Genomic DNA, 24,774 nt, shown 5'->3' with positions numbered 1-24,774 from the left:
ACTTGGATTTCAAAGGGATGTGACAGGGAGACTGGCGTTCCCTCTCCATCGCAGGATCCCTTCTCCAAAGCCCGCCCCCCCCACCCTTTCCCTCAAACAGCTTTCAGCCCTCACTCTCTCCCAGCCCCCAAATGCCCCTCCAACAGCTTTTCTGTTTCAGCCATGAACCCAGACTCCCTCTCACACTGTGCCATTCCCACCACTGCTGCCTCACATTTGGGAGGAGAAAGGGGGAGGTTGTGCTGCTACACTGCACCCATCTGCCCCATGTCTTTCCATGCTGTGGACCATGATGCTGCAGCATGGCTCTCTGGACGCCGTAAAGACTTTGGCAAGTACACCCGGACCCCTCCCTCTCTACTCTCCCTGTCCACCACATGCACACATGGATGCACACCATCTGATTTGAAATGTACTTACACAAAAACTGGTGCATGTGATCATGTAATGGAGGTAAATAGAGACAGATGGCGCTTCACATAGTTGAATGATTAAAACTCAAACTGAAATTGATTTCAACTAAATTTGCACAATATTCTGAATTCAGTACACGATGTTCGTGTTCAAGCTGCTTCGGTTACACCCGCAGAGCTCCAAGCCATCTGAGAAAGATCTGAGTCAGATGTGGTGCCACTGTGTCTGTATGGCAACCGGCTCACTCAGCAACTGGCCCATCATCAGTTAGCATCCTACAAAACCAGAATGACACTGACAGGCTGTGTTTCAATTGGCCACCATCTCCTTTTCTCTCTCTATCTAGGTTTCTGTCTTCTTCGCTCCCCGCATGGCATTTCTCTGGCAGGTCCTCCAGAGAAATTCCTCCCCTCCTGGTCTCTGCATTCCCGCAGCCAGTCTCCCTGCCTGGGAAGAGCGGAGGGGCTAGGGGTTGGGTGGGATGGTGCTCCCCCCGAACTGGTCCTAAGCTACGGCTACAACTCCAGCCCACAACACATTCCAGCAGCCACTGACCAGTCCCCCTGGTAACCAGGAGCGAGGTGATGAGAGGAGGGAAGGAGGCTTAGAGGTGCTGTACTTTAAGAGGGCAGTAACAGTTACACATCAGTGTTCTTAGTGGTTTTTGCATCACTGCCAGTGTTAGTTGAACACTTTCAACACTCAAATCGCTTGGACTGTTTCTAAACGCTGATGCTCAACACAACCTCTCCTCAACATCTCAGTCCTGGACAAGGATGCGACAGGGTGTATCTCAAAGCTGCTCCTGGACAGCTTAAGTAGCAGGAGGACAGGAGCCGGACGGTCCCCTCCTCCTCCTCCTCCTCCTCCTCCTCCTCCTTCTCCCCCCCTAGCTGAGCCAGGCGCTGTGTTTACTCTCCTAATTACAGGGGAGGGGCCGGCTGACAGGCGAGCCATCACAGATTCCCCACAGGCCTGGGGCTGGGAACGCTGCAAACACCCGCCGCTGTCTCCCAAATGTGACGGCGATGTCCAACTGTCACAGGGGAGCCTTCACTGGCAAAACCCGAAGGCCCAAAGAGAGATATTAAAGACATGAGAGGCTCTGGCAGCGTTGGCACTAACAGGGGGTACACTTGAGAAGTCGAAGTGGGGAGCTGGGGGCATCGCCAAAGTGTCATTCAAAGCAAAGTAGGGTTTGGACAGGGCGCGCACACACACGTGTGTACACACACACACACACACACACACACACACACACACACTTCTCTTGCTCTTATCGAACTAAGGCGGGAGAGTTACTGTTGCAGAGAAGAACTCCAAGCAGTGGAGCAACCACACCACCACATCCATAAATAAGTTAGTCCTCTGGATAACATTATTCTCCCCTCCTGGACTATTTAGAGAGCGAGCAATGCTGTTCCTTAGCTCGCTATTTCATGGAGCCACCTGGCCAACAGCACTTATTCTGATGGCAAAAATGTTTATTTTTATTTCATTCTGCAGAATGATGGACGTGCAGACTAGAAGGAGGTTTTTACATTAATCTGCTGAAGAGGGGAAGTTGCTGTGTGCCTGCTTTCAAAGTTTAACATCAGTATAATTTGGTGAGAATTAGGGTTCAACTTACGCAAGTGGGGAACGGTCACGTGGTGTTTGATTTTTGATTTTTCATTGAACCAAGGGACATTTTTGTCTTTCTGAAATGAGTAATAGCCGCACTTTCATACCTTCTGGAAAGATCCGTGCAATTATTTCAACCAGAATATGGTTGCAACTAACTATTATTTTCATGATTGACTGGATGAATTGTTTAGTTTTGTAAAATTTTGATAAATGCTCATTACGATTTCCATCAGCTCAAAGTGTTCGAATTTCATGTTCAAATTGCTTCCTTTGCCCATTCAACTTTAAAAAAAAAAACAACTTAATTTTCTGTCATAACTGAGGAAAAAAGAGGGGAAATCTTGATATTTAAGTGCGAAGAACAAGCAAATATTTGACTTTTTTCCTTGAATAAAACTCCAACAGTAAAGCGATTATCAAAATAGCTTTAGTTTTCTTTTAATGGACTTATCAATTAATCTAAATCGGAATATTTTTAAACTCCAGAAACATCTCTGAAAGCATTTTTTTTTTCAAATTGGATTAAATCACATTTTATTTAGGAATCTCCACATAAGGCAAACAAAGTATATCAGTCGCACAGATTCTTTTATTGATGCAAAGAACAGAGCACTTATGAAGCAGTTATGAAGAAAAAAATCCAGTTTTATGAATCTGCCACTGCAACTTGATTAAAAGCACATAGAATGTGTGTGTCGTGTAAGTATGTGTGTGTGTGTGTGTGTGTGTGTGTGTGTGTACACTAACCGTCCTCCCAGGGAGGTATAATCCACCAGAGGTTGTAATGCTCCAGTGCTGTTGGGGGGTCTGAGAGAATCCCTCTGGAAGCGCGGTGTCTGACCCTATCACATATTCAGGTCAAATAAACAAAACAGTGTTGAGAGAAAGGTTCAAACGGAAGAATCGACTCTCCAAACGGCTGGGATGGTCCTGCCGGCAACACTCACCTCACCCCGAGAGGCAAGACAAGAAAACCATTTGATAAATGATGAATAGTCACAGTTGTGCGAGTGCTGTGACCATTTCCAAAATTTATTATGGGGATTACACACAAAATCACACAATGTAACATTTTTAAATGTGTTATGAATGCCTCCCAGAATCCAATTCAAATCCTAGGTTACCAAATAAGCCTGAACAAATCCCCCACATTGAGTTCTTCCTCCTTTGAAGACTTGAGAGGTCCGGTCTGCAGGGCAGGTTTTACCACGCCATGCAGACACCTCAGCACTCAGGGCGGAAGCCTCCAAAGCAAGGTGGAGAGAGAGAGAGAGAGAGAGACAGACAGACAGACAGACAGACAGACAGACAGACAGAGACAGAGACGAGAGAGAGGGCAGGCTGGTTTGACAGTATCATCACATATGTCTTTATTCTCAGATGGATTTTTAATTAAAAACACAAATGTGATCATAAATGATTATGAAGCAAAATGTATCTTCAGCTGAGAAGTTTCCAAAAACCCAAACTGACAAGGACAGAGTGATGCGTCTTTGTGGCGGAAGTATCCGGACTGTGTGAGGACCAGTTCATTCACTCAGTTTTAACCTTGAGGCAGCAGAACACACACACACACACACACACGTACACACAAACACAAACACAAACACACACACACACACACACTCTGTTCCCTCGCGCTTTATATTTGTCCTTTCCCGTCTTGACTTTGCCTCCTCATTGATGATCTGAAGGCGACCGTGTTTAATTGCATCCGTTTGTTTGTTGGCGAACTCCTGCGCAAACACAACACAAACAATTATGGCAGTAATTAAAAGGCATGTCATATTAATGGAAAGAGCAAACTTGGCAAACACACACACACACACACACACACACACACACACGCACGCACGCACGCACGCACGCGCAGCGTTACAGGGCCAAAATATTTGATCTTATGAAGAAATCAGTGTGGAAAATAAACCCCTGTGATTTCCTCATCACAACACCTTTTCATGATCAAAACCCCCCCTAAAAAATGAACTCCCTCTGCAGCATCTGATCATTTTGAAGCTGGACTTTTGTCTTTAATTGTTGAGATTCAATCCAAAAGTGTGTGTGTTTGTGTGTCAGTAAACTCTTTCCAATGGAGTCCCCCACTGCCCCCTCCCCAAACCCTAATCCTTGGGGAGGACCCTGAATGTGTTTTGATGACCCCTGGGGTCATTTACATGTTACACTTCACAAAGGTTTGAGCTTTTTAGGATAAGGGACCAGCGTGGGGACAGCCCTCAATGTTTAACACCTTCTCTTTCTTTTTCTTTTTTTTGCAAAGCAGCAGCAACATATACCCATCAAACCTGGCAGGCTAATTAAAATACAGCTTGTGATTATCCTATTTCAGCTCATCTCTCTCTCTCTCTCTCTCTCTCTCTCTCTCTCTCTCTCTCACACGCACACACACACACACACACACACACACACACACACACCACCACCACCACCATCACCACCAAACACCCAACAAACTGATTCACATTAAATACTGCACAGCTCTACGCATTAACCTACATAAAATTACAAAGATTTCACTGAAAATGTCTGAAAGATTTCACAAGGCTGCTAAAATAATTCTGTAATATAAGATTAATTTTCTTTATATATTTTTTTTAAATTGTAAAGGTCCTTATTGATCTAATCATATTTTTTATTTTATTCTAATAACTTTTTGGGGGATTTTTTTTTTTGAAGAAAAAAAAAATCAAGAACAAGAGCTTTACTTCAAGTCTGGATTTATTTTGACAATGACAAAGTAACTAAAATGAATTGAAACCCAAAATTATGGAAGAAAATGCTTTTCCCAACATTACATATTTTATGTTTTTCTATATAAATTCCCCTCGGTGGATTTTATTCCTTTTTTCTGTCTCTTCTGAGCTCAGAATAAATTCCACCAACACATTCCTCATATGCAGCCATGCGAATACCAAACAAGGAGGGAAGGAGGCAGAGGAGAAGAAAGCTGCCTGCAGAGCTATAAGATGTATATGTGCTAAATAGCTTCAATTCATCACAAGCAACATCTGTAAGCCAGTATTTAAATGTCTTTTTTTTTATTTGCTCTATTTTCTTTTAAACGTACATTTATTCATCCCATCGTGTCTCCTTTTGCGGCTGGATAAGATGCAGAGGCGGGCGGAGAGGAGGGGGCTCATTAATGATCCAATCTTAAAATGACATTTTTCTTTCAAGGCTATCAAAGAAAGGGTCAGATGTGTAGGCCTGTGCACCCTCTTTGAAAAAGATGTATAGGGCTAAGCATTAACTGGTAGCAATCACAGGTTGGAGCAGGCCTGCTGCAATCCGCTGCCTCAGGTTGAGAAGAGCAGAGGCGGAGATAAAAGCCGTCCTCGTCAATTAGCCGGGAGTCAGTGGGAGCGCTGCTCGCCAGAGGCGTTTTTACTCCTTCTCCCTTTAAACGTCCTTTTAACACACGCAGTCCCCGCGGAGGGCCTGCCTTTATACTTTAATAAATTATTTAGCTATTTAAACGGCGAGATCCGGCAGATAACCGCAACAGACCTCCTGAATTAAAGTCTGGTATTATCTCTCAGCTGCTGACGCGTAAGGAAGTCTCTTTTTTTTTTTAAAGGTTTTTGCGTATGTTAGCGTCACTATAAAAGTCAAGCTGAGAACCGATTTGTAAAGTAAAATGATATGCAATATTTTAATAGACTTATGGGTATTTTTTAAGATGGAGTGTGGACGTAACTTTACGTCCTGTGTTAAATATGACATTTTTTTAATGGGGTTTGGTCGCAGTCAGAAACACGAGCGTGACCTCTGAGATGACCAAACGTCAACATTATTAATACAAAGCTGGTCTCTGTGGCATTATTGCAGTAAGATTTAAATCAACACGTGTGAACTCATTCAACTTTTTTCTCCTCCAGCCTATAATATGATACAATAAAAAAATGAAATAAAAAATAAATAAAAAGATTACCTGAACGTGCGCAGCTCCATTCCTGCCGCAGAACTTCCAGTAAGAAATCCCGGTTTATGATCCAAAACTTCCTTTAGAGCGAAACCTGTCAAGAGAGGTGTCACTGAGTTTGTGCTGCGTGTGTGTGTGTGTGTGTGTGTGCGCGCGTGTGTGTGTGAGAGAGCCACATCAGGCTGCGGCTCTGACTGAAACTCTGCAAGCTCTCACTGCACCTTTGACTCCGGCCTTCCACACCACACAACCACAGACACAGATTCATAAACCTCGGCGTCTGTTTATAAATCTAAATCAATATTCAAATCTGTCTGAAGTGAGCGGGTGTGTCCATGCAGGCGCGCACTGTGTGTGTGTGTGTGTGTGTGTGTGTGTGTGTGTAGGTGTTCCACAAAGCCTCTTAAGATGATACATTTACCAAACCGTGACAAAAACCCTCGGCATATTATTTTGAGATGGGCACGCAGGTTCAGCATTCAAGTGACGTAGAAGAGGCTTATTTGTCCTTCCGGTAAATATTAAATAAATCCTGCACGACAACAAACACTTTAAAGAACATTATTACGCGTTAGAACATAAAAAATGAACACACACTGTCTTATAAATGAAACTATATACCTTTTTTTTTTGTCTTCCCCCTCCCTTCTTCCTGTTGAGTGAAGGTCTCAGCGGTGCGACTCCAACTGCTCTCCCCGTCACCTCTCCTCATCTACGGGTGCATGTTCACTGCAGATCCGGTGCTGCATCCCGGTGCTCCCGGTGGGAATCCCCCCTGAGAATATTCTGGTTGAATTAGAGCGCGGGCCTGCATCGGGCTGAAGGGAGCAGAGTGACTGGCTGTGTGGATGGGAGGACAGTTTTAAGGAAATAAACCTCTAAATCCCTTTTTTTTTTCCCCAGCGACGCGCTGGAATGTGAGAGGACGGTGCCCTGCGAGCTTTAGTCCAGGCTACCTTTCCCCCCCCTCTCTTCTTCTTCTTCTTCTCTTTCTTTTTTGTGACATTTTTCTTTCTTTCTTCTTTTAACTCTTTTCAATCGAAATCAAAGAGATACATTTAGTTCGGAAAAAAAGTTATACAGCATTGCTCGATTGTTTGGCATTTAAAATGATTGTTTAAATGTTGTTTTTGGAATGATTTGGATGTTTGTTTGTTTTTAAGTGAAAATATATTCATATAAAAGTGAAATATAATTTTTACGCATGGATTCCTCCTCCTCATCCTCACCCTAACTTTTCTCAGTGTGATCGAAGCGAACATACAAATGCAAGAAAATGTGAGTAAACGGGTTTTTTCCTCCACCCCCCCCCCCCCCAGCAGCCCACCCCCCCATTTTAAACTCCACTTCTCATAACCCACCAGCGTTTGTTTATCATCAATATAGCCTCTCTACGGTGGGATGTTGCCAGTCGCCCTCTCGCTGCCATTGGCTAAGAACTGCGCGTCAAAAAAAAAGTAGCTGGAGACATTTGTTTCCCAGAAGAAGCAAAAAAAAAAAAAAAAAAAAAGGAGAAAAAAATCCTCCCCACCAGTGTGAGAGACGGAGACGGAGATGGAGCTCAGCTCAGTCCTGCGGCTCCTATTGGCTGGCACTTTGTACAAAACCCAACTCCAACCACTTCAGTCACAACACAGCAACAAATCCTAAAGGCGCACATGCAGCCTCCGCCTCCTCCATCTCTCCGCCGCTGCCGCACCGCTTCAAAACCTGATGCAGCCGCTCCACCTTTAACTCGCACCCGCGCCGCTCCGCCGCTTGAGACGCCTCCTTCTGATTTTGGTTGCTTTTGTGTGTTTTTATCGGCCCGGACGTCGTTGATCTTTAATGAATTTCATGATTTCTCCTGGAGGACAGCAAGTAGACAAAGAAAGTCCAAGCCGTCAATAACAGGGTAAGTTGGCGTTTCATGTTCTTAAATGATTGTATTATTAATACCGTGATCCAAATGAGGAAACGTGGTCACGTTAGGAAAAACAAACATACAAGGAAGCCTGTTAAATTGATGCCAGCTATAAAATTATATTTAAATCATTTAAAAAAAAATTTTAAAAAACATATGCTTTTTAAAATTCATGAAAGCAACTTTAAAAGTTAAAATGGCGCAAGTAAAAAAAACAAAAACAAAACAGGAGCTTGGAAACACTAAAAAAAACAAAAAAACAATGCCAGTGAGGAAGATTCAGGCTGCTCCTCATCCCTCTCTAAATGAAGGAGAAAACTATTTTGGAATTAGTCGGATGTTGTTGTTTGGAATTTAATTTAATTTATATTTATATTTCTGAAGAGATTAAGGAGAAACTAAATATCTGCCTTATAACCAGAGGTGTTAAGACGCTGGTGCTCATTCTTTAGTTCGGTTCGAATAAAGAAGGAAAGATTAAAAGCTTTATCTTACGTTTGAATTCATGTCAGTGCTGTTTTAGCGTTTTCTAAGGCGCTATTTTACACCTTCTCACACTGAAAGAACCCAACGCTAGCAAACAGAGTGGAGTCCATATTTACTCGGGATCCAAACAAACTAAACAAAAAAAACAAACAAAAACAAACCAGTATTTCAGTAAAACAGAAACTCCATTTAACACTAAAGTAGGTGAGGGAGTGTGGAGCCGTGAGAGAGGACGAACTGCTGGGAGGAGGAACTCTGAGGCCTGCAGCTCTCGGGGCCTCTCCTCTCTCTGCTGGCTCTCTCCTTCCTCCTGAGATGAATAATTTAGAGGAGATAAAAACCAACATGTCACATCTAATATACTGACGTTTGCAGCGGCAGATTGCAGCTATTTGCGTGACTAAATGACGTTTTCAACGTTTACGTCGATAATAATTTCAATTCGGAACATTTCTTTTTTGTTGTTGTCCCTCAGTAAAGTGGCTGGGGATTATTTACGCCAGATTTAAATCAAATAAATGAATGGAAACATTTCAAACATGACGTAACTGTAATGTTTGATTTGCTGTGGTTTTTTTTGTTTTTTTTTTAGGAGCCTGAAGCTTTTTTTTTTTTTTTTTTTTTTTAAAGGACAGCAATCAACCCAAACCGCAGCTCCAATAGACGCCACTCGGATTATCTTGTTAATTCATCAACAGAAAAGAAAAAAAAAAAACATTTATCATAATTAATTTTTTTGACGGGGGTAATTATTATCGAGCGGCTGTGTGCAACTGGTCCACGGTGTGTTTTGAGCGTGACAGATTGGGATGAGGGGGTTAAAACCGTTGGCTATATTGGGGGAAAATGCAACTAATCAAGACGCACAGTGGGAATAACGGATGAGGGTCACTGGAGTTGATGTGACAGCAATCACACGTTTACCAATCAACATCGTCGATTTTATTCCGAGAGCCACGAGAAGGTTCACGTATTCAAATAAAAAGAAAGATGTGTTTTCTGCATCAAATGATTTGCGTTTTGTTTGTTTGTTTGTTTTTGGGTTGTTGTTTTTTTTTTTAAGATGGAAACGTTTTCACTCCGAGGGTCCCTGAGAACTAACGCACGTCTTGTGTTTCTTAGGGGTGTCGTAGAGGGTTCATACTGGCTCTGGAAGGCGTTTGGCTTTAGTCTTTGTACTAAACATGATGAATATGCAAATGCATCAGTTCACTTAATTTATTCTTTCAGATCGCAACGATCTGCTGCTTCCATTTATAGACAAAAACGTCAAAATATCGTTTCAGGGGTTGGATTAGTAAAATTAACAAAAAAAATAAAATAAGACGTGAGTGGCATTTAGTCAAAGGATTGTTTTCATGTTTTCTCTATTAATGTTTCATAGAACAGGAAAAAGCAACAAAAATGACTTGTTGCAATTATGCCTGTGTGTGTGTGTGTGTGTGTGTGTGTGTGTGTGTGTGTGTGTGTGTGTGTGTGTTATGTGTAGGGGGGGGGGTCGTTAGGGATGAAGACAGCTGGATATGTAGTTGGTGTGTGTCTTGAAGAACGGTTCATTTGCCTACAGCTCGGTGTGACTCGGTCCTCCTCTTCTTTGTGGTGGGTTTTTTTTTTTTTTTTTTTTGGGAACAGGTGCCCGGTGTAATAAGGAGAGCACGCGCGAAGAGCAGAGGACACCACGTACACCTCGGGAGCTCAATCAGTTTTCAAAATTTTCTCCAACTTCAGCCCACAGACAAACATTAGCATGATGTCGTATCTAAAGCAACCACCTTACACAGTCAATGGCCTGAGCTTAACGACTTCCGGAATGGACCTTTTGCATCCATCTGTGGGCTATCCAGGTGGGTCTCTTCACTTATGGAAAAAAATGATCTGCTGAGGCTATAAGCCAACAAGAGGTGTAAATAGAACAAAGTAAAAAAATAAATAAACAAATACCCGTCAATATATTATTTAACCAAGCTGATCATGTCTATGTTAAACAGACGCAGAGCGGGAGTATCTCTCATTGTCGTCCTATGAAATGATTGTATATCACTTCTAAATGATTTATTTGTAATTAGATATTTGCAAAATGGTAACATTAGCGTTTCATTTTGGCTCATTATACTTTAAAAGGCGTCAAAAGCTTACAAGTCGCCCCCAACACCTCACAGGACTTGTGCGTAATTACGCAAAAACGAATATGAACTATGAGTGATATTTCTGTGGGTTTTTTTGCAATAATCTATGAATGATTACTTTGTCGAGATGTTATATTTGCTCTAATTTCCCTTTGTACTTACAGCAACACCACGGAAGCAAAGGAGGGAGAGAACTACTTTTACGCGCGCCCAGCTCGACGTTTTGGAGGCGCTGTTCGCCAAAACTAGGTATCCGGATATATTCATGCGCGAAGAGGTGGCGCTGAAAATAAATCTACCTGAGTCCCGTGTGCAGGTGAGCAAACCGTACAGTTGTTAGAAAAAGTTCAATGTCTCAAATTTAAAGGTAAAGAATCTTCCGGTTTTTATTTGCAAAACACCAAAGCAACGTAGAATTCAAGGTTTAATTGAACTGATAAGATTTTAGCTGTGTGGAAAATAAAGAAGGCACCGAATTCAACACCAATAGTTCGCCGTTTAAGACAGTATCTCTTCAACCGAGCTCTCTGTCTCTTTTAAATGGAGTGGAAAACTTGCCAGTGGCGTGAGATAAATCCACTTCAAACTGATTTCTTTCTCGAGAGTTTGGGGAACGAAATGAGACGCATCAGTCCACTGGTATCACGTTATTTGTTTCTAGAAAATAGTGATTTACATTGGAAAGAGGTGAAACTAATTGTCACGTGATCACTTGATTTGGTTAAAAAAAGAGAGAGGGTGTTTTGTTTTGTTTTTAAGTGGAGACATTTTTTTTTAACTCCATACATTTGTAGTGATGATATTTCTATGCCAACGTTTGGCTCTTTCAGGTCTGGTTTAAGAACCGACGGGCCAAGTGTCGCCAGCAGCAGCAGCAGCAGCAGAACGGGGGCCAGAACAAGGTGCGACCTGCCAAAAAGAAAAGTTCTCCAACCCGAGAAGTGAGCTCGGAGAGCGGGGCCAGCGGCCAGTTCACTCCCCCTACTAGCACCACCACGGTCCCCGCCATCTCCACCAGCACCGCCCCAGTGTCCATCTGGAGCCCGGCGTCCATCTCTCCTCTCTCAGACCCGCTGTCTACCTCCTCCTCCTGCATGCAAAGGTCATACCCCATGACCTACACCCAGGCGTCGGGCTACAGCCAGGGCTACGCCGGCTCCACATCCTACTTCGGCGGTATGGACTGCGGCTCTTACCTCACTCCCATGCACCACCAGTTGTCAGGCCCGGGCACGACTCTCAGTCCGATGAGCACAAACGCGGTCACAAGCCACCTGAACCAGTCCCCGGCGTCCCTCTCCACCCAGGGCTACGGGACGTCCGGCCTGGGCTTCAACTCCACAGCAGACTGCTTGGATTATAAGGACCAGGCGGCGTCGTGGAAGCTGAACTTCAATGCCGATTGCTTGGATTATAAGGATCAAACTTCCTCGTGGAAATTTCAGGTCCTGTGAACAAAAGCAATAACCTGTCAGAACAAACAGTGACGATCACATCAGCGCTGCCACCCCCCCACCCCCCCAAAAAAACCCACCCAACACACACACGCACGCACGCACGCACACACACGCACACACACAAGACTGGTTAAAATGCGAGCCGTGCTCTGCGAGGCAGGGCTCCCGGGGGCCTCGAGTTGTTTTTTTTTTTGTTGCTTTTTTTTTTTTGTTCCTCCTAGAGGAGAGGTTTAATTTATTTTAGCACTGGCAAAGAGATTCTTTACCGCCATTCATTCACAGGTTGTGGCCCCTCATCCATGTCTGTCAGTGTGTGCCTCTATGCGTATAAAACACCTGTTGAGGACGACACAAAGTGGACTCTCCAGTACACCACAGCCACGGAACTAAAGCTGAGAACAAAACTCAAGTGAATTCTCTGGCGAAGTGCTCGGGACGGACAGACCTCCTTTAGGCTTCTCAACCGCGTCTGCAGCCAGAGGTTGACGGGGATGGTTTGAGGACATGGATGCACTACTTTATTTAAGAAAAAAAAAGTGTTTATAAAGAATCAATATGTAGTTTCTAAGAGACAATCAGTGTGTGTCTTATATAAATGGTACATAAGTGTTTTTTTTATCTGTGCTAGCCTTCGAAACTGTGATCTGTTGTATTGTATGCAATTTGTGAGCCCCCCTCGCATCAGACTCTCTGTTGTGATTTTAATAGATTTCTAACTTTTTTTTTTTTTTTTTTTTGGGAAACAACGACAGATGCTAATGGTTTAAATAACCAGGGCGTCACAACGAGAGACTTTTCCAACACTACACGGTAGTAACAAACAATGAAGGGTCCACACTTGCTCCTCTCATTGATCTGAACACACGGTGACTGCGGATCCTTGACAGGCTCCAAAGATGGTGTGACCTCACCGCTGAAAAGACATGAATAAAGGTCCTGTGAGCTTACGATCCGTGTGTGTGTGTGTGTGTGTGTGTGTGTGTGTGTGTGTGTGTGTGTGTGTGTGTTTGAGAGAGAGAGACAGAGAGAATGGAAGCGCGAACAGTGCCTGAGTGAGCCTGGAAAACTAATTGGGAGTGTTCATGGCTCTCTTTTTTTTAAACGTAATCACTGGGACGAGATATTTATTTGATTATTTTTTTTAAATGTATAACTGGAAAAAAAACGTCAGTTAAAGCAGTGAGTATTGGTAAATCACGGATTATATAATCTGAAAATTTGGGGTTTGCTTTAAAAAACAACAACATGTATGTGTGGTGGCTACTGTACCGTAGTGGCGCACTTGTTAGTAACCAATAATGACAATGGCGGATCGACCTCTCTGCCCTTGCGTCACTTTTTCAGCTGTTCAGATCTATTAACCAAATATGAAATGGGGATGGGGGGGGGGGGGACGCTCAGAACTACTGTGTTTCAATCTATTCGATTTCGATATGGTTTAAATAATCGAATAAAGTTGATCTATGGGAAGGAAGCCGTTTTAAAAAAAAATGACAATAATAATAAATCTGACCAAAAAAATAAGAGTAGTCTCATCTGCTTGGATGGTTTTTTTCTTCTTCTTTTCCCTCCCACTCTTTTGTAGTTCAACACAGAGTTTGAGAATAGCCTTTTTAATCCCGGTCTCCAAGAGATGTTAATCCCAATATTTTACCGGCAGGGGTTTTTCTGGGTAGAGCAGCAGTGGTCCCATTCAAAGCTCACCGCCCGGGTTTACATCCTCCAGATGTGGGGACACACAAGATGCATCACGGGAAAATACAACCAATCCAAGTCCTTTGCTTTCCTTCCAAGTTAAATTACCTGATGTTTAACTTTTGCGGTTTGCACAGCGGGGACATTACAAAAAAACAAAAAAAACACCTCGAATCTTCAAAATATAAATGGGGGGAAAAACAGGCCTATAGGTTCTCTTTCTACTGTTTTTTGTTGTTGTTGTTGTTGTTTTTTGCTATTGATCTGAAAGATTTTCAAACCAATCTAAAAAACAAACAAACAAAAAAAACCTCCCTGGGATAAAACTGCGCAAACGCAAACTTGATGAGTTCCTGCACCTGTGGGAGGTATAGAATCATTATCATGTACGTCCTCAGATATTCTTTATTCTATACACGTTTATAAAAACCTTTGCCACCCGCGGAACAACACTGAATGCGTTTATTTGCTTTAAAGAAAAAAAAAAAAAAAGGGGAGAAAAGCTTTGGTATATTGTTGAGCCTCCATTAGTTGGAGGGTTTCTGTACCTGGGAGTGAGGGAACGGCGGCGGTGGGACGTGTAATGAGTCGTCGTGGCTCTGCAGCGGGTTAATTGTTAGAAGTCCAACATTCAATTAGCATCCTTGACATTGCCAATAATCTCTCTTTCACTGGAGGAGAGCGCTAATTAAAAGCGTTGCTTGAAATAATCGAAGCGTTGAGGAGAAGAGGCGACTTTGATTCCTTGTATTACAAAAAAGGTGTGTGTGTGTGTGTGTGTGTGTGTGTGTGTGTGTGTGTGTGTGTGTGTCCTTTCAGGGGGTTGGATTATTGCTTTGAAGGACTACTTAGTTATACAACAGTTCATATCTAACTTATATTCAAGGGTGAAGCGGAAGTAGCATTATTTTTCTGCAGGTCCTGGCTTGTGCTTGCTCTATCACACGGGTCACTTTGAGTGTCAGTTATTCGAGAGTCACAGCTTTAGACACAAGCATCGTTATGGCCAAAACAACTGAATTAAGAAACAATGGTTTAGGTTATAAAGACGGCTGAATATTCATGAGGTGCGTCTCCTCGCCGTGGGAACAATTCCTCCATTCAGACAGCTGGAGGGGAAAAAATATTATAATAACCACCAAAAAAAAGCATTATAAAAGAGTATTTGATGCAGCAATTAATCGAATAATAAAAATTCGTTATTCACCAAATGGTTTTCATCATAGCCTGATCATAAACGATCAATTAATCTCCTATTTTTTTTCAAGCAGTAAATGTAAATAATGCTGATTCCAAACTCTCAAATATGACAATTCGGCTATTTTTTTTTGTTGTTGTTGTTATTTATGACAGAAAATTAAAAATCTTTGAGGTTTTGGTTTGTTAAAATGGGAAGAAAAAAAAAAAGAAATTCGACACATGACTTGGAGGCTGTGGGGAACTGCGATGAACCTTTTTCAAAATTTCTTGACGTTTTATGAACTAAACGATTCCTCTTCAGATTGATTGATGGGAAAAAAAACGTTCGTTGAAACCCCAGAGTAAAATAAAAGAACGCGTCACGTTGTTTGACTTCTTCCTCTAAATGCACAATTAATGTTCATTGAAATATTCGTCAAAAATCGCATCCCGATTTGGCGTCAAAATAAGAAAGGAGAAACAGTGATTGTTGACACAAACAACCACAGAGGGATATTTCAAACTCAAGTGACGCAATTAAAACTATACTAACCGCATTAAGTGCCGCATTGCTCGTCTGGAAAAGTGTGTTTACGGGTCTAATCAATGCGGAGTGATACATCCAACAACCACAATGGCCTTGTCCAACTTGTTATTGTAACCTCGGAGCCTCGTGTCTTCAAAGTGCACAAGTCAGAGGAGGATTAGACGCCCGGCCTCCAACATCCTTCATACATACAAAGAGTTTTAATCAAGACCTTCGCGGAGCTGCGGAGCATATGGGCCCAACAGACGCCGCATTAATCCCCCCCTGGTTTGAGTGTAACGGCGGCCTCGTCCCCCGGTCTGGCTGCTGCCCGGACGGTCACACACACGAGCCGTCCTCCGCAAGAAAACTATGGAGTTCAGCTAGAGATTTAGGACCCCGAGAAATGAAACAATAATGGGCCCCACTGTACATTAATATGTCGCCCCACCACCACCGCCTTTTACAGGATTCCAACATAAACTGACTGATTTACTCTGCTTCAGGAGTGCGCAGGTGTTGGAAAATAATCCCAATCCAAGTCCAATCTGCTGCGGAAACTTTCTATGAATCCATACAAAAGGAAACAGAGAAAGACTGAGGGAGAAAGATTAACACCCCCCCCCCCTCCCCCGCTCAAAAAAAATCCACAAATGTGAGATTAATTGATGGCTTTCAATTAAAATTCACAGTGATCTCGATGTGTGATAGCCAGTTTGACATACATCCATGTGTATTTATTGCCAGCGATGAAAATAAAATCAAGAAAATAATACGGAGGAAAAATGTGCCAACAACTAATAAAACAAACAAAAATAAATATCTTCTTCATAATCCAACACTATCCCCTTCAAAGTGCTTATCCAGGCTTAGTCGACATTTTTCTGAAATTATTTAAGTTTGTGACATCATCAATGAATTTGATAATCTTGTCAAAGATTACGTTAAAAGGGTTTTGTATGGCCTACATAATAACAGATTTAGATGTTTTAAAAAATGAAGTCTAAAGAGATTTAAAGTAAGCGCAGTAAAAAGCATGTTATTTTAATTTCTCAGACTGCTCACGCAAATCCATGGATTTACAGAGATCCACAACTGATAATGATACTAGCAGCTTGACTAGCTGGAGGTCTGATAAAGCAAAGGGCCACACATTCTTTCCACGACACAACCCGTAATCATTACTCTGCTTCTGATGGATCGGGACTTCTCCTTTAACAGAAACGTGCACGCAAGCACGTTTGAAGGATCGTGTACAATATTTCTTTAAAACACCTCAACAAATATGCCTAAACAATTAGCTCAGGATGCTCATAAGCCCCACAGGACACAGAGGGCTTATCAGTTCATTAGCCACTTGATGGCCTATTTCAAGTTATAGCATTTGGGAGGGAGGCCGATGGATGAGGATACGACCATCCATTACTGAGGAGTATTTTTGTTAAGCTATTCAGAGGGGTAGGGGGGGAAAAAAAACCCAAAAACATAAGGAGATTACCAGATCTCAGCATATGTTAAAAACACATTATTACGATGCTTATGGGTCCAGTTAAAGCCTAGTTAGTTAAAGCTTCCCTAGTTCAGAGGTTGTCCATTTAAAAGGCTCGATGCTGACATACATAAATCAACTTATTGTTTTGGCACATATGTCCACCCCTCGCATTGTGACAACACATTCAGATGTTAAAATCGGGCGGTATTATGCTTAAATGTTGCATATATTTCAAACTGCTTATTGCGCAGTATAATAAAATCTCCTTATGAGACAATATTTTCATAGTGGATTATAACATAGCGCCCTAATGTCCAACACAAAGTGGCATGGCAAAGAGTGAAACAGTATAATCGCTCCTTGCTGATGATGACAAACCCAAGCAGACAGTCAATTTGGGCTCTGAATATTAAATGGAGACCTATTTAGCTTCAGAGCAAACATCACTTGCTTCTAATTATTTTTACGCTGGCGTCCGTCCATCACACAAGAACCTAAAACCACAGTTTGAGAAAACATTTTTTTGCAGTCAGCAATCAAAAGTGCAGTCGTTCTCCGAAAGAAAAAAAAAAGGAAAGAAAAAAAAAAAACCCAAACTATTAAATAAATGTGTTATTTCTGCAGTTTAGGGAAGGAAGTGCTGCTGCTGCAATGTATTTCACAACTCACAATACACTTGTGTGGTTTAATCCATATGATATATTCTATCAGGACACGTCATAGACGCAGTAGTGCCAAGTGAGTATTTCAGGCATGAAAAGTGAGACAATACACAAATATTCAACAACTTTTACATTTTACTGACTTAAGACTTACTTTCATCTACAATGGGGGGGGGGGGTGGGGATAGCAGGACCAGCTGACATTTGACATCACACGTAAGCCATCAAACCCCACAGTGAACGGCCTCAAACGCACCTTTTGATCACGAAGAACTTACAAATCTAATGACTTGACGGTGAACGGAGCCCATCTAAGGACACAACAGAGAAGTAGCTCAAAAGACCAAAAAAACAAACAAACAAAACAGTGCAACAATGTCACGGAGTTGTTTGTGATTAATCTCTGGCCCCATGGTTCGACATCAATCCACAGAAGACAGTAATTCACCATCACCAGAGTCATGATGCTTTTCCTCACATGTGTTCCGACTACGTTTGGCCCCACTGTTTCCGCTACCTGTGAAAGACCCACTTGTCTCCTCCTCACCAGGCCGCCGAGCCCACGAGACTCCTCATTAGAACAATTAACACAGGTGCACGTGATCGGGCCTCGCTGATAATTCACACCTTTCGAACAAACACTATCTCTTAATCTCCTGCAAACACTGGTCTCTTGTGAGACAGTCGGCCTATAGGAGGAACTCAAAATTAATTAGCTACAGCCAACAGATTAGAGCCTGGAGACCCGAGACCCCCCCCCACCCCCACCCCACCCCACCCCACCCCAGATGGACAGCAGTTAGTTCGACTGTAGTGCAGAGAAGCACATCAGCCCCGCCACACAATCTCCTCTTTGCTTATTTCAATATTTCATTGAGTTTTATACATCAATGAACTGTTTCAGGGTGTCATCGGGCAGAAGCTAAGCCGTCGGAATTCATGTGTGCGTCTTCAATTCAACGTGTCCCGAATACTTGCAAGCAGGCGTCTCTATCACACAAGTTTTGTACAGACTGAAACTTCTGGAAACACAACTTCCACTTTTTAGCAGCATCACAGAAAATTAGCTTTATCAAGAAAAATGACTAAATAAATAATATAAATGTAGATGAGGGGATTTTTTTTTATTATAATTACGATGGTGATGTTCATGTTTAACTGCTGTAAATTGATTTAAATTAAAAAGTAAATGCTGATGGGATGAGAGGATGCACACATGAATCGGATCCAATAGGCTAAATACACAACTATGCATTCATATTTCGGCAAATTGATTCAGAAGTTAAAATACTAGAAATGAAAGTATTTCTTTTTCCCAGTATAGGGTAAAAGAGGGGACACAGACAGCAATCAACTTGTGACATTGAAGAATGTTGCTCATGCTAGTTTTCCACGTTTTGGGGATGTGATTTTCCAGACGTACCTGGAGCTGTAACTCCGACTCTGATTGAGCTGTAATCTTTTCCAGTGTGCGTCCAATGAAATTTTATTGGACAATTAAATTAATATTTAATAAGGACTCTGACATTTTAAACATCATTTTATAGGGCCTTTTTTTTCCCCATTAATTAGCAATGGCGTCGCAAAACTCATATGAAGAATGAAACGGAAACGGAAAGCACTGCAGTACTACGCCTCTGGGATGTGTTCTTGTCAATGTGACCTTGACCTTTGACCCGCAAAGTCCTGTCAGTTCCTCCTCGAGTCCCAGTGGATGTTTTTTTTACTCTATTCGAGGAAATACCCCAAAGGTGATACTTCAACTTAAATGATGCTTTCATAAGAGGTCACAACGACCTTGACCTTTGACCGCCAAATATTGTCAGGTCATCCTGGAGTCCCAGAGGTGGTTTGAGCTGGGTTCTGGATAAATCCCCTCTCCGTACTCCTTTGATATTACATTAATGAGAATAAACAGATGGCGTGGAGGCAAATGAACTGAAGACTGATCAAGATACTTCTCATGGAAGATCCTGGAACTTCTCATCCCAGGAAAACTACGGTTGACATTAGTAATGTTCAAAATGGTGGCATTCCATTTCGGTGAAGTTGGTGCCATGAAATCACTATGGAACCCTTTTCCCTGCAGATATCATGGCTCAGTTTCATTAATTGTCCCAGTAAACCTCACGGCTCAACTAAATGGAACACAGCCAGCAGTAATGTCAGGAATTCTGCCTGGGCTTTTCCTGATTTGACAAGTGAAAATGTCTGCAGTGAAGAAAAAGTCGATTTGGTATAATGGCTGCTTCTACTCTACTTAACTTAAGTAGCTTTTGGTACAAGAATTACCAGTTTTCCACTGCACATAGAACCTCCAAAATGAAGCTGGTCCCCATGGCGACACCAAGTGAAACTGCAGTAACGTCATCTTCAAAATACCACACAGGAGCAATGGCAGCAAATGGCAACTGCTGGAAAAAAAAAAAAAGAAGAAGAAAGAAGCGGAGTTAGGGAAAGTCTACATCAGAACTCAGGCAATGAAGCAACGCCACAGTGACGTCTCTCTCTGACCAATCAGCCTTCAGCCGTGCTTTCATGTCGCTTACAGTTTTAGGTGGTGGAGGAAAACAGCACCATCCACAACATTTGCCTGATAGAAAGCCAAGAAGAGTTGAGCTGGTACCAGGGTGGGGTGTACGGGTAATTAGCCACACTAACAGCTAAGTCAGACCAGTTACAGTGAACTGTCAGTTTCTAAGTTTCAAAACCTGCAAACGTGTAAAATAATGTCACATAAAAGGCTCATTCAGCCATACAAAGATGGTTTCATACAAGAGGAAAAGCCCAAAACTAATGTGTGTGACGAGGAATGTTTCTCTGGTTTAATGTTTGTCTTTAGTATCTTGTGGGGACAGTTGACTCGCGCTCTCTCTCCTCATACAGCTAATTTGATGGTTCTAAAATCCCTCTATCCTCTGATCAATTTTACCTCTGCTAATCCCCCTTTCCCCCCTCCACCTGTTAGTCTGGGTTTGCATGCATGCCTCCCTCTCTCCTGAGAGCATATGGAGCCGAGGCTGACCCAGGGAGTCGTTGAGTGTGGGGACAGATGCAGCCTCTTCCCCCCCCCCCACCCCACTACCTCCCCTCCTTGCTCACCCGCAACCACCAGCCCTTCCCTCCTATCCACCTGTTTGGGTCACAGACCAGGGGGATGAGTGGCTGTGCGCGTGCCACACCAGCGGCTTGGCCACTGCTTTGTTATCCCACCCAAGACAAAAGGGTATTTAGGGAGGCCGGCTGCCCGCCCAACGGGAACACAATGCCATGAGGCTGGCAGAGCCTGTGGACTGAGGACCGTCCATCACGTGCCTGCCTGCTACTATTTTTTTTTCTTTTTTTGGAAAAAGCGTCAGGGGGCATCTGTTGTGTGTGTGTCTAACCTGAGGTAATATGCCAGACGAGGGGACCGCAGACAAAGAATATGACGTGTGTGTGTGTGTGTGTGTGTGCATGTTTGTGAGAGGTGGGGAGAGGGGAGGAGGGGGGGCACTTTAAAACAATTGCATCCATTATAATTAAACGAGGTCTTCACTAGAATATAAAAACAGGTCAACTTCTGCTGCTAATGAAATTCATATTTCAAAGTTTTATTGAACAACACACGCTGTCAACTGATTTTTACGCTACTTTACTACAATTAGTGTTGAGAACAATGACACACTTGACAGAGTGCAAATAAGGGAGGTGTAGCAGTCATGAGATTTAGATGAGATACTTGAAATCTCTCATTTCTAAACTTTTATATGAGATAAAAGTTATAAATTTATAATCTAGTATGTGAGTAATAAATCCTACGTACCACTATATGTTTAAAACATAGTATATTCAGCCCTTATGCTGTTCCTACTCTCTTGTATCGCTTCACAAATCAATACAATTGATTACTTTTAACAGGCATTGATTAAGGCAATGAACCCCCCCCCCCCCCCCCATGAACCAGCTGACTGTGCTGCTGTGTGATTTATGAACTCCAGTGGAGAGCGACGCATTGACACAGCAGGAGGACGGGGGCATGGGTCAGAGGGGTTACCGAGGTCAGGTCAAGTTGAGCCTGTGCGGACCGTGAGGATCTTGACCTCTGGGGTCGGCGAGGAAAATGAAATAACATAACAGACGATTTTGAAGGTGGCTGAAAGTCCGCCACCTTGCTGCCATCTTCAGTTTCGGGGAGAGAAGATATCTTAAGACGGGAACAAGATTTGAACTGACAAGGGAATCTCTCGTCTCCTTGTGATGCCACTGAAGTGTTTTTACCGTGTAAAATGTGAATAAAAAACACTTTTTATACTCTAAAAGGTTCCGTAAAGACCAGTAATGTTATGATAATACTGAAAATGTTTTGAGATCATACTTTTTTAGTAAGAGCTGTCCTGGTTTTATAATAATGATAATTACTTAATTTAACTAATTAATGGTGCTTCTCTCTGTGTTCTGATACACTTAACAGCCGCATGATAATTTTATTTCTCTCTGTCTCTATGGGCCCTTAATAAAGATGGTCTCCAAATAAATGATGGTTCTTCCGCAGTTTTAACAAATATTGACATTCTAAACTCCTGCATTGCTGGAGGTGATTTCAAAGCTTTCATTAGAACTCATAATCACGATAAGCGCACAAAATTAATCCATCAATCAGATATAAAAAAAAAGTGAGTCTTTTATACGTTCCTGTTATTTTGTCCACATACTCATTTATTCACACATGTGTTGTTGTTTAGTCTAGACTCTGTTACATCATTCTGGCAGGGCTGTTTGTATGTTATTGTGTCTATTGTGGTTTACTACAGCGTGTCATGCTCTCTCGACAGGCACGGTTACACATGGCTTGTGGCGCCCTGACCTACAACTCCCCCTCTTGTTTGTCAGCGCTTGTTTGGCCTACTTTCATAAAGACAAACACTGCCATTTGTTTTGTTGTGCATTTCCATGAAAATGGAGTAAACAAGTGGCAGAAAGAGGGGGGAGACAGTTGTCCTGGGTTGTTTATGTGGAATAATGGAATAAACCACAAAGAGTCCTAAATAATAATTCTGGGGGGGAAAAAATTCAAATAATGTAAAAACGCAAACAAGAATAAGACATTACAAGACAAAATTATCCGTAAAAGCATGATAAACAGTCAGATGAGTGAATATCATATTGAATAAACCAGTATGTTTTCAGCAATAAAAAACAAAAACTTTATAAACTCAGTTTTATAATTCTACTGACCAACTGAACTGCCAGAAGGCCGGCAGACCTTCCTCCCTCCCTCCTCTGTCACCCACGGACAGTAAGGATGCTACAGTTCGTTAATGAGTATGCTCCATAGCACTTTAAGAGTTCTTAATTAGTGGCACACACTGGCCTCCTCTGCACGGGGAGGGGAGACAAGGGGGAGGGGACTCAAGGCCCCCTGTAGGCCTCACTTTTGCAAATAGAAATAAAGAAGTACTAAACAATCCTGAACTATGCCGAATTATCAGCCCACATGTGTGATGCACAAGGAAATCTTCGGTTTTGACACGAGGAAGCAGATCAAACACAATTGATTATGTCTGTGATGGGGTGTGACATGGACGGTGCTCCGAGGCTGGACTGTAGCAAACATGTGTGATTGAAAAGCTTTAAATGGGTGTCAAACAAGCGGGGACATAATGTTTGACTTAAATTATCAGCAGTCCCACAGGAGGTTTCTGGGACCGCTCCCCAGAGCTGCGGGTGTGTGTGGAATACAAACATGGGATTCACCAGTGACCACTGGGTCAGTGGACGGGTGTTGGTTGCTCCGCTGGGACTTGGCGACATTCCTACAGCAGCTTTTTTAATTTGCTGGACGTGGACACCCCCCCCCCCACCCCCCCTCTAGCAGGCGCTAACGAGACAGACAACACTTCTAAAACACAGTAGAGTGTGTGTGTTTGTGGAGCAGGTGGGGGTGGTCTGTTGTAGGGTCCCAGATGGGTTAACGGGGAGTTTAGCATCAGGATTACAATGCAACACTATGGCTTTGGATTGAGTAGTGATTACCCCAAGCTCACACCAGCAACACCCTCTACCGCCGCTGATCACAATCACCACTGCCAGGAAGAGGGACGGGGCACAGCTGGATACTTCACCTTGGACTACATGATGACAAAAAGCCACGCCATCTACATTTCTCTGCTCTATTTTGGGCTAATTTTAAAACTGCCATAACAAAAAAAATACGTGAAATAAAGAGTCAGTCAGCAATCCATGAAATGTTCTTATGCACAAATTTGTTCTTACACAACTGTTAAGTCTTACATTCAAGTCTCACATTAAAGTTTTTGCAGGCCTGAGTGACTGACACTTACGAGAGGTACAGGATTAACTAATAGCATTTGCTTCCTGCTTTTAAGAATAAATTGAGGGCTTAAAAAAAAAGTCCTGTAGCGTGTAAGAACAAATTTGTGAGTAAGAACACTTCATGAACAGAGCGGAGAACAAGATGCGCTCCCTCTCATGGCCGTAGCTGGTTATGGTCATACAATAAAAATACATATTACTAACTCGCCACTTGAGTAAAATTCAAAGAGCCATGAATCCTAACTTTATGAAGCATATAATCTTTTAGTTTTTGTTTGAATGGTGATAATTCTTCTGTGTTCATTCCTGGAGTCAAAGTGGGTGATGGTGTTGTGTTTGAGTGTACCATACTGAAAGGTTTTTCTCGTATTCTGCCTCTCATGTTAGTAAACTGTGGCTGAAATCCCAACAATCAACAGTTCATTTAAACGTCACCCACAAAACTGAGCATTCTTACCTGAAAGAATAAAGGGAGGAAATGAAGGGAGAACATACGGCAGAGAGAGAGAGCTCAAGTGGGGCTGATGAAGCGGCCGTGAGTGTTAAGGTGTGGTTAGACCAACAGATCATCTTTATGCTTTTTGAGAACTCCAGCGGTCCATCTATCTTTCTCCATCACCTCGCTCCAGCAGGGTGCTCAGCTAATCTGTTTGTCAAACGCGTGTCTTGCCTCTGCACACTTCAACCCCCACCCACCCACAACCACCACCAGCACCACCTCGCCCTCCCTCTCTTAGCTGCTGTTAGCCATCACAAGTCCAGCTCCAGCACCGCCAGCCCGGGGAGATTGAAATGTTAAGGGCAGAGACTACTAATTAAATTCCTCAGGTTAATCCCTGCCGATCCCCTCATCGCACTCTCCAACCAGGCCTTGCAAGGAGAGAGGGGGCAGAGACCAGGGGAACAACAAACAAACATGGACACATACACACACAAAAAAATCCCAACAAATA

The 24,774-nt window shown here is 42.7% G+C and overlaps 1 protein-coding gene and 1 long non-coding RNA gene across 2 annotated transcripts; one reads left to right on the top strand and one right to left on the bottom strand.

Annotated features, from left to right (window-relative positions):
- Positions 1-2,622: 2,622 nt before the first annotated feature.
- Positions 2,623-7,257, bottom strand: LOC147246628 (uncharacterized). The gene is made up of 3 exons (XR_015109770.1): positions 6,602-7,257; positions 5,990-6,074; positions 2,623-3,776 (listed from the first exon to the last, which is right to left on the bottom strand). It is a non-coding gene; the product is annotated as an uncharacterized LOC147246628 (long non-coding RNA).
- A 265-nt stretch (positions 7,258-7,522) lies between these two features.
- On the top strand, positions 7,523-13,308 carry otx2b (orthodenticle homeobox 2b). Its single transcript, XM_086182574.1, has 4 exons — positions 7,523-7,874; positions 10,002-10,213; positions 10,660-10,811; positions 11,326-13,308. The coding sequence occupies exons 2-4, from the start codon at positions 10,117-10,119 to the stop codon at positions 11,947-11,949; spliced, it is 873 nt and encodes a 290-aa protein (XP_086038700.1). The 5' UTR covers positions 7,523-7,874; positions 10,002-10,116; the 3' UTR covers positions 11,950-13,308.
- Positions 13,309-24,774: the final 11,466 nt, after the last annotated feature.

The sequence above is a fragment of the Aulostomus chinensis genome, chromosome 17 (genome assembly GCF_037954235.1).
Source record: "Aulostomus chinensis isolate RoL2024-O1b breed Wild chromosome 17, RoL_Achi_v1.0, whole genome shotgun sequence".
In the NCBI taxonomy this organism is placed as follows: domain Eukaryota; kingdom Metazoa; phylum Chordata; class Actinopteri; order Syngnathiformes; family Aulostomidae; genus Aulostomus; species Aulostomus chinensis.
Note: the sequence above shows the minus strand (reverse complement) of the source record. Positions and strands in the feature narration are given on the sequence as shown.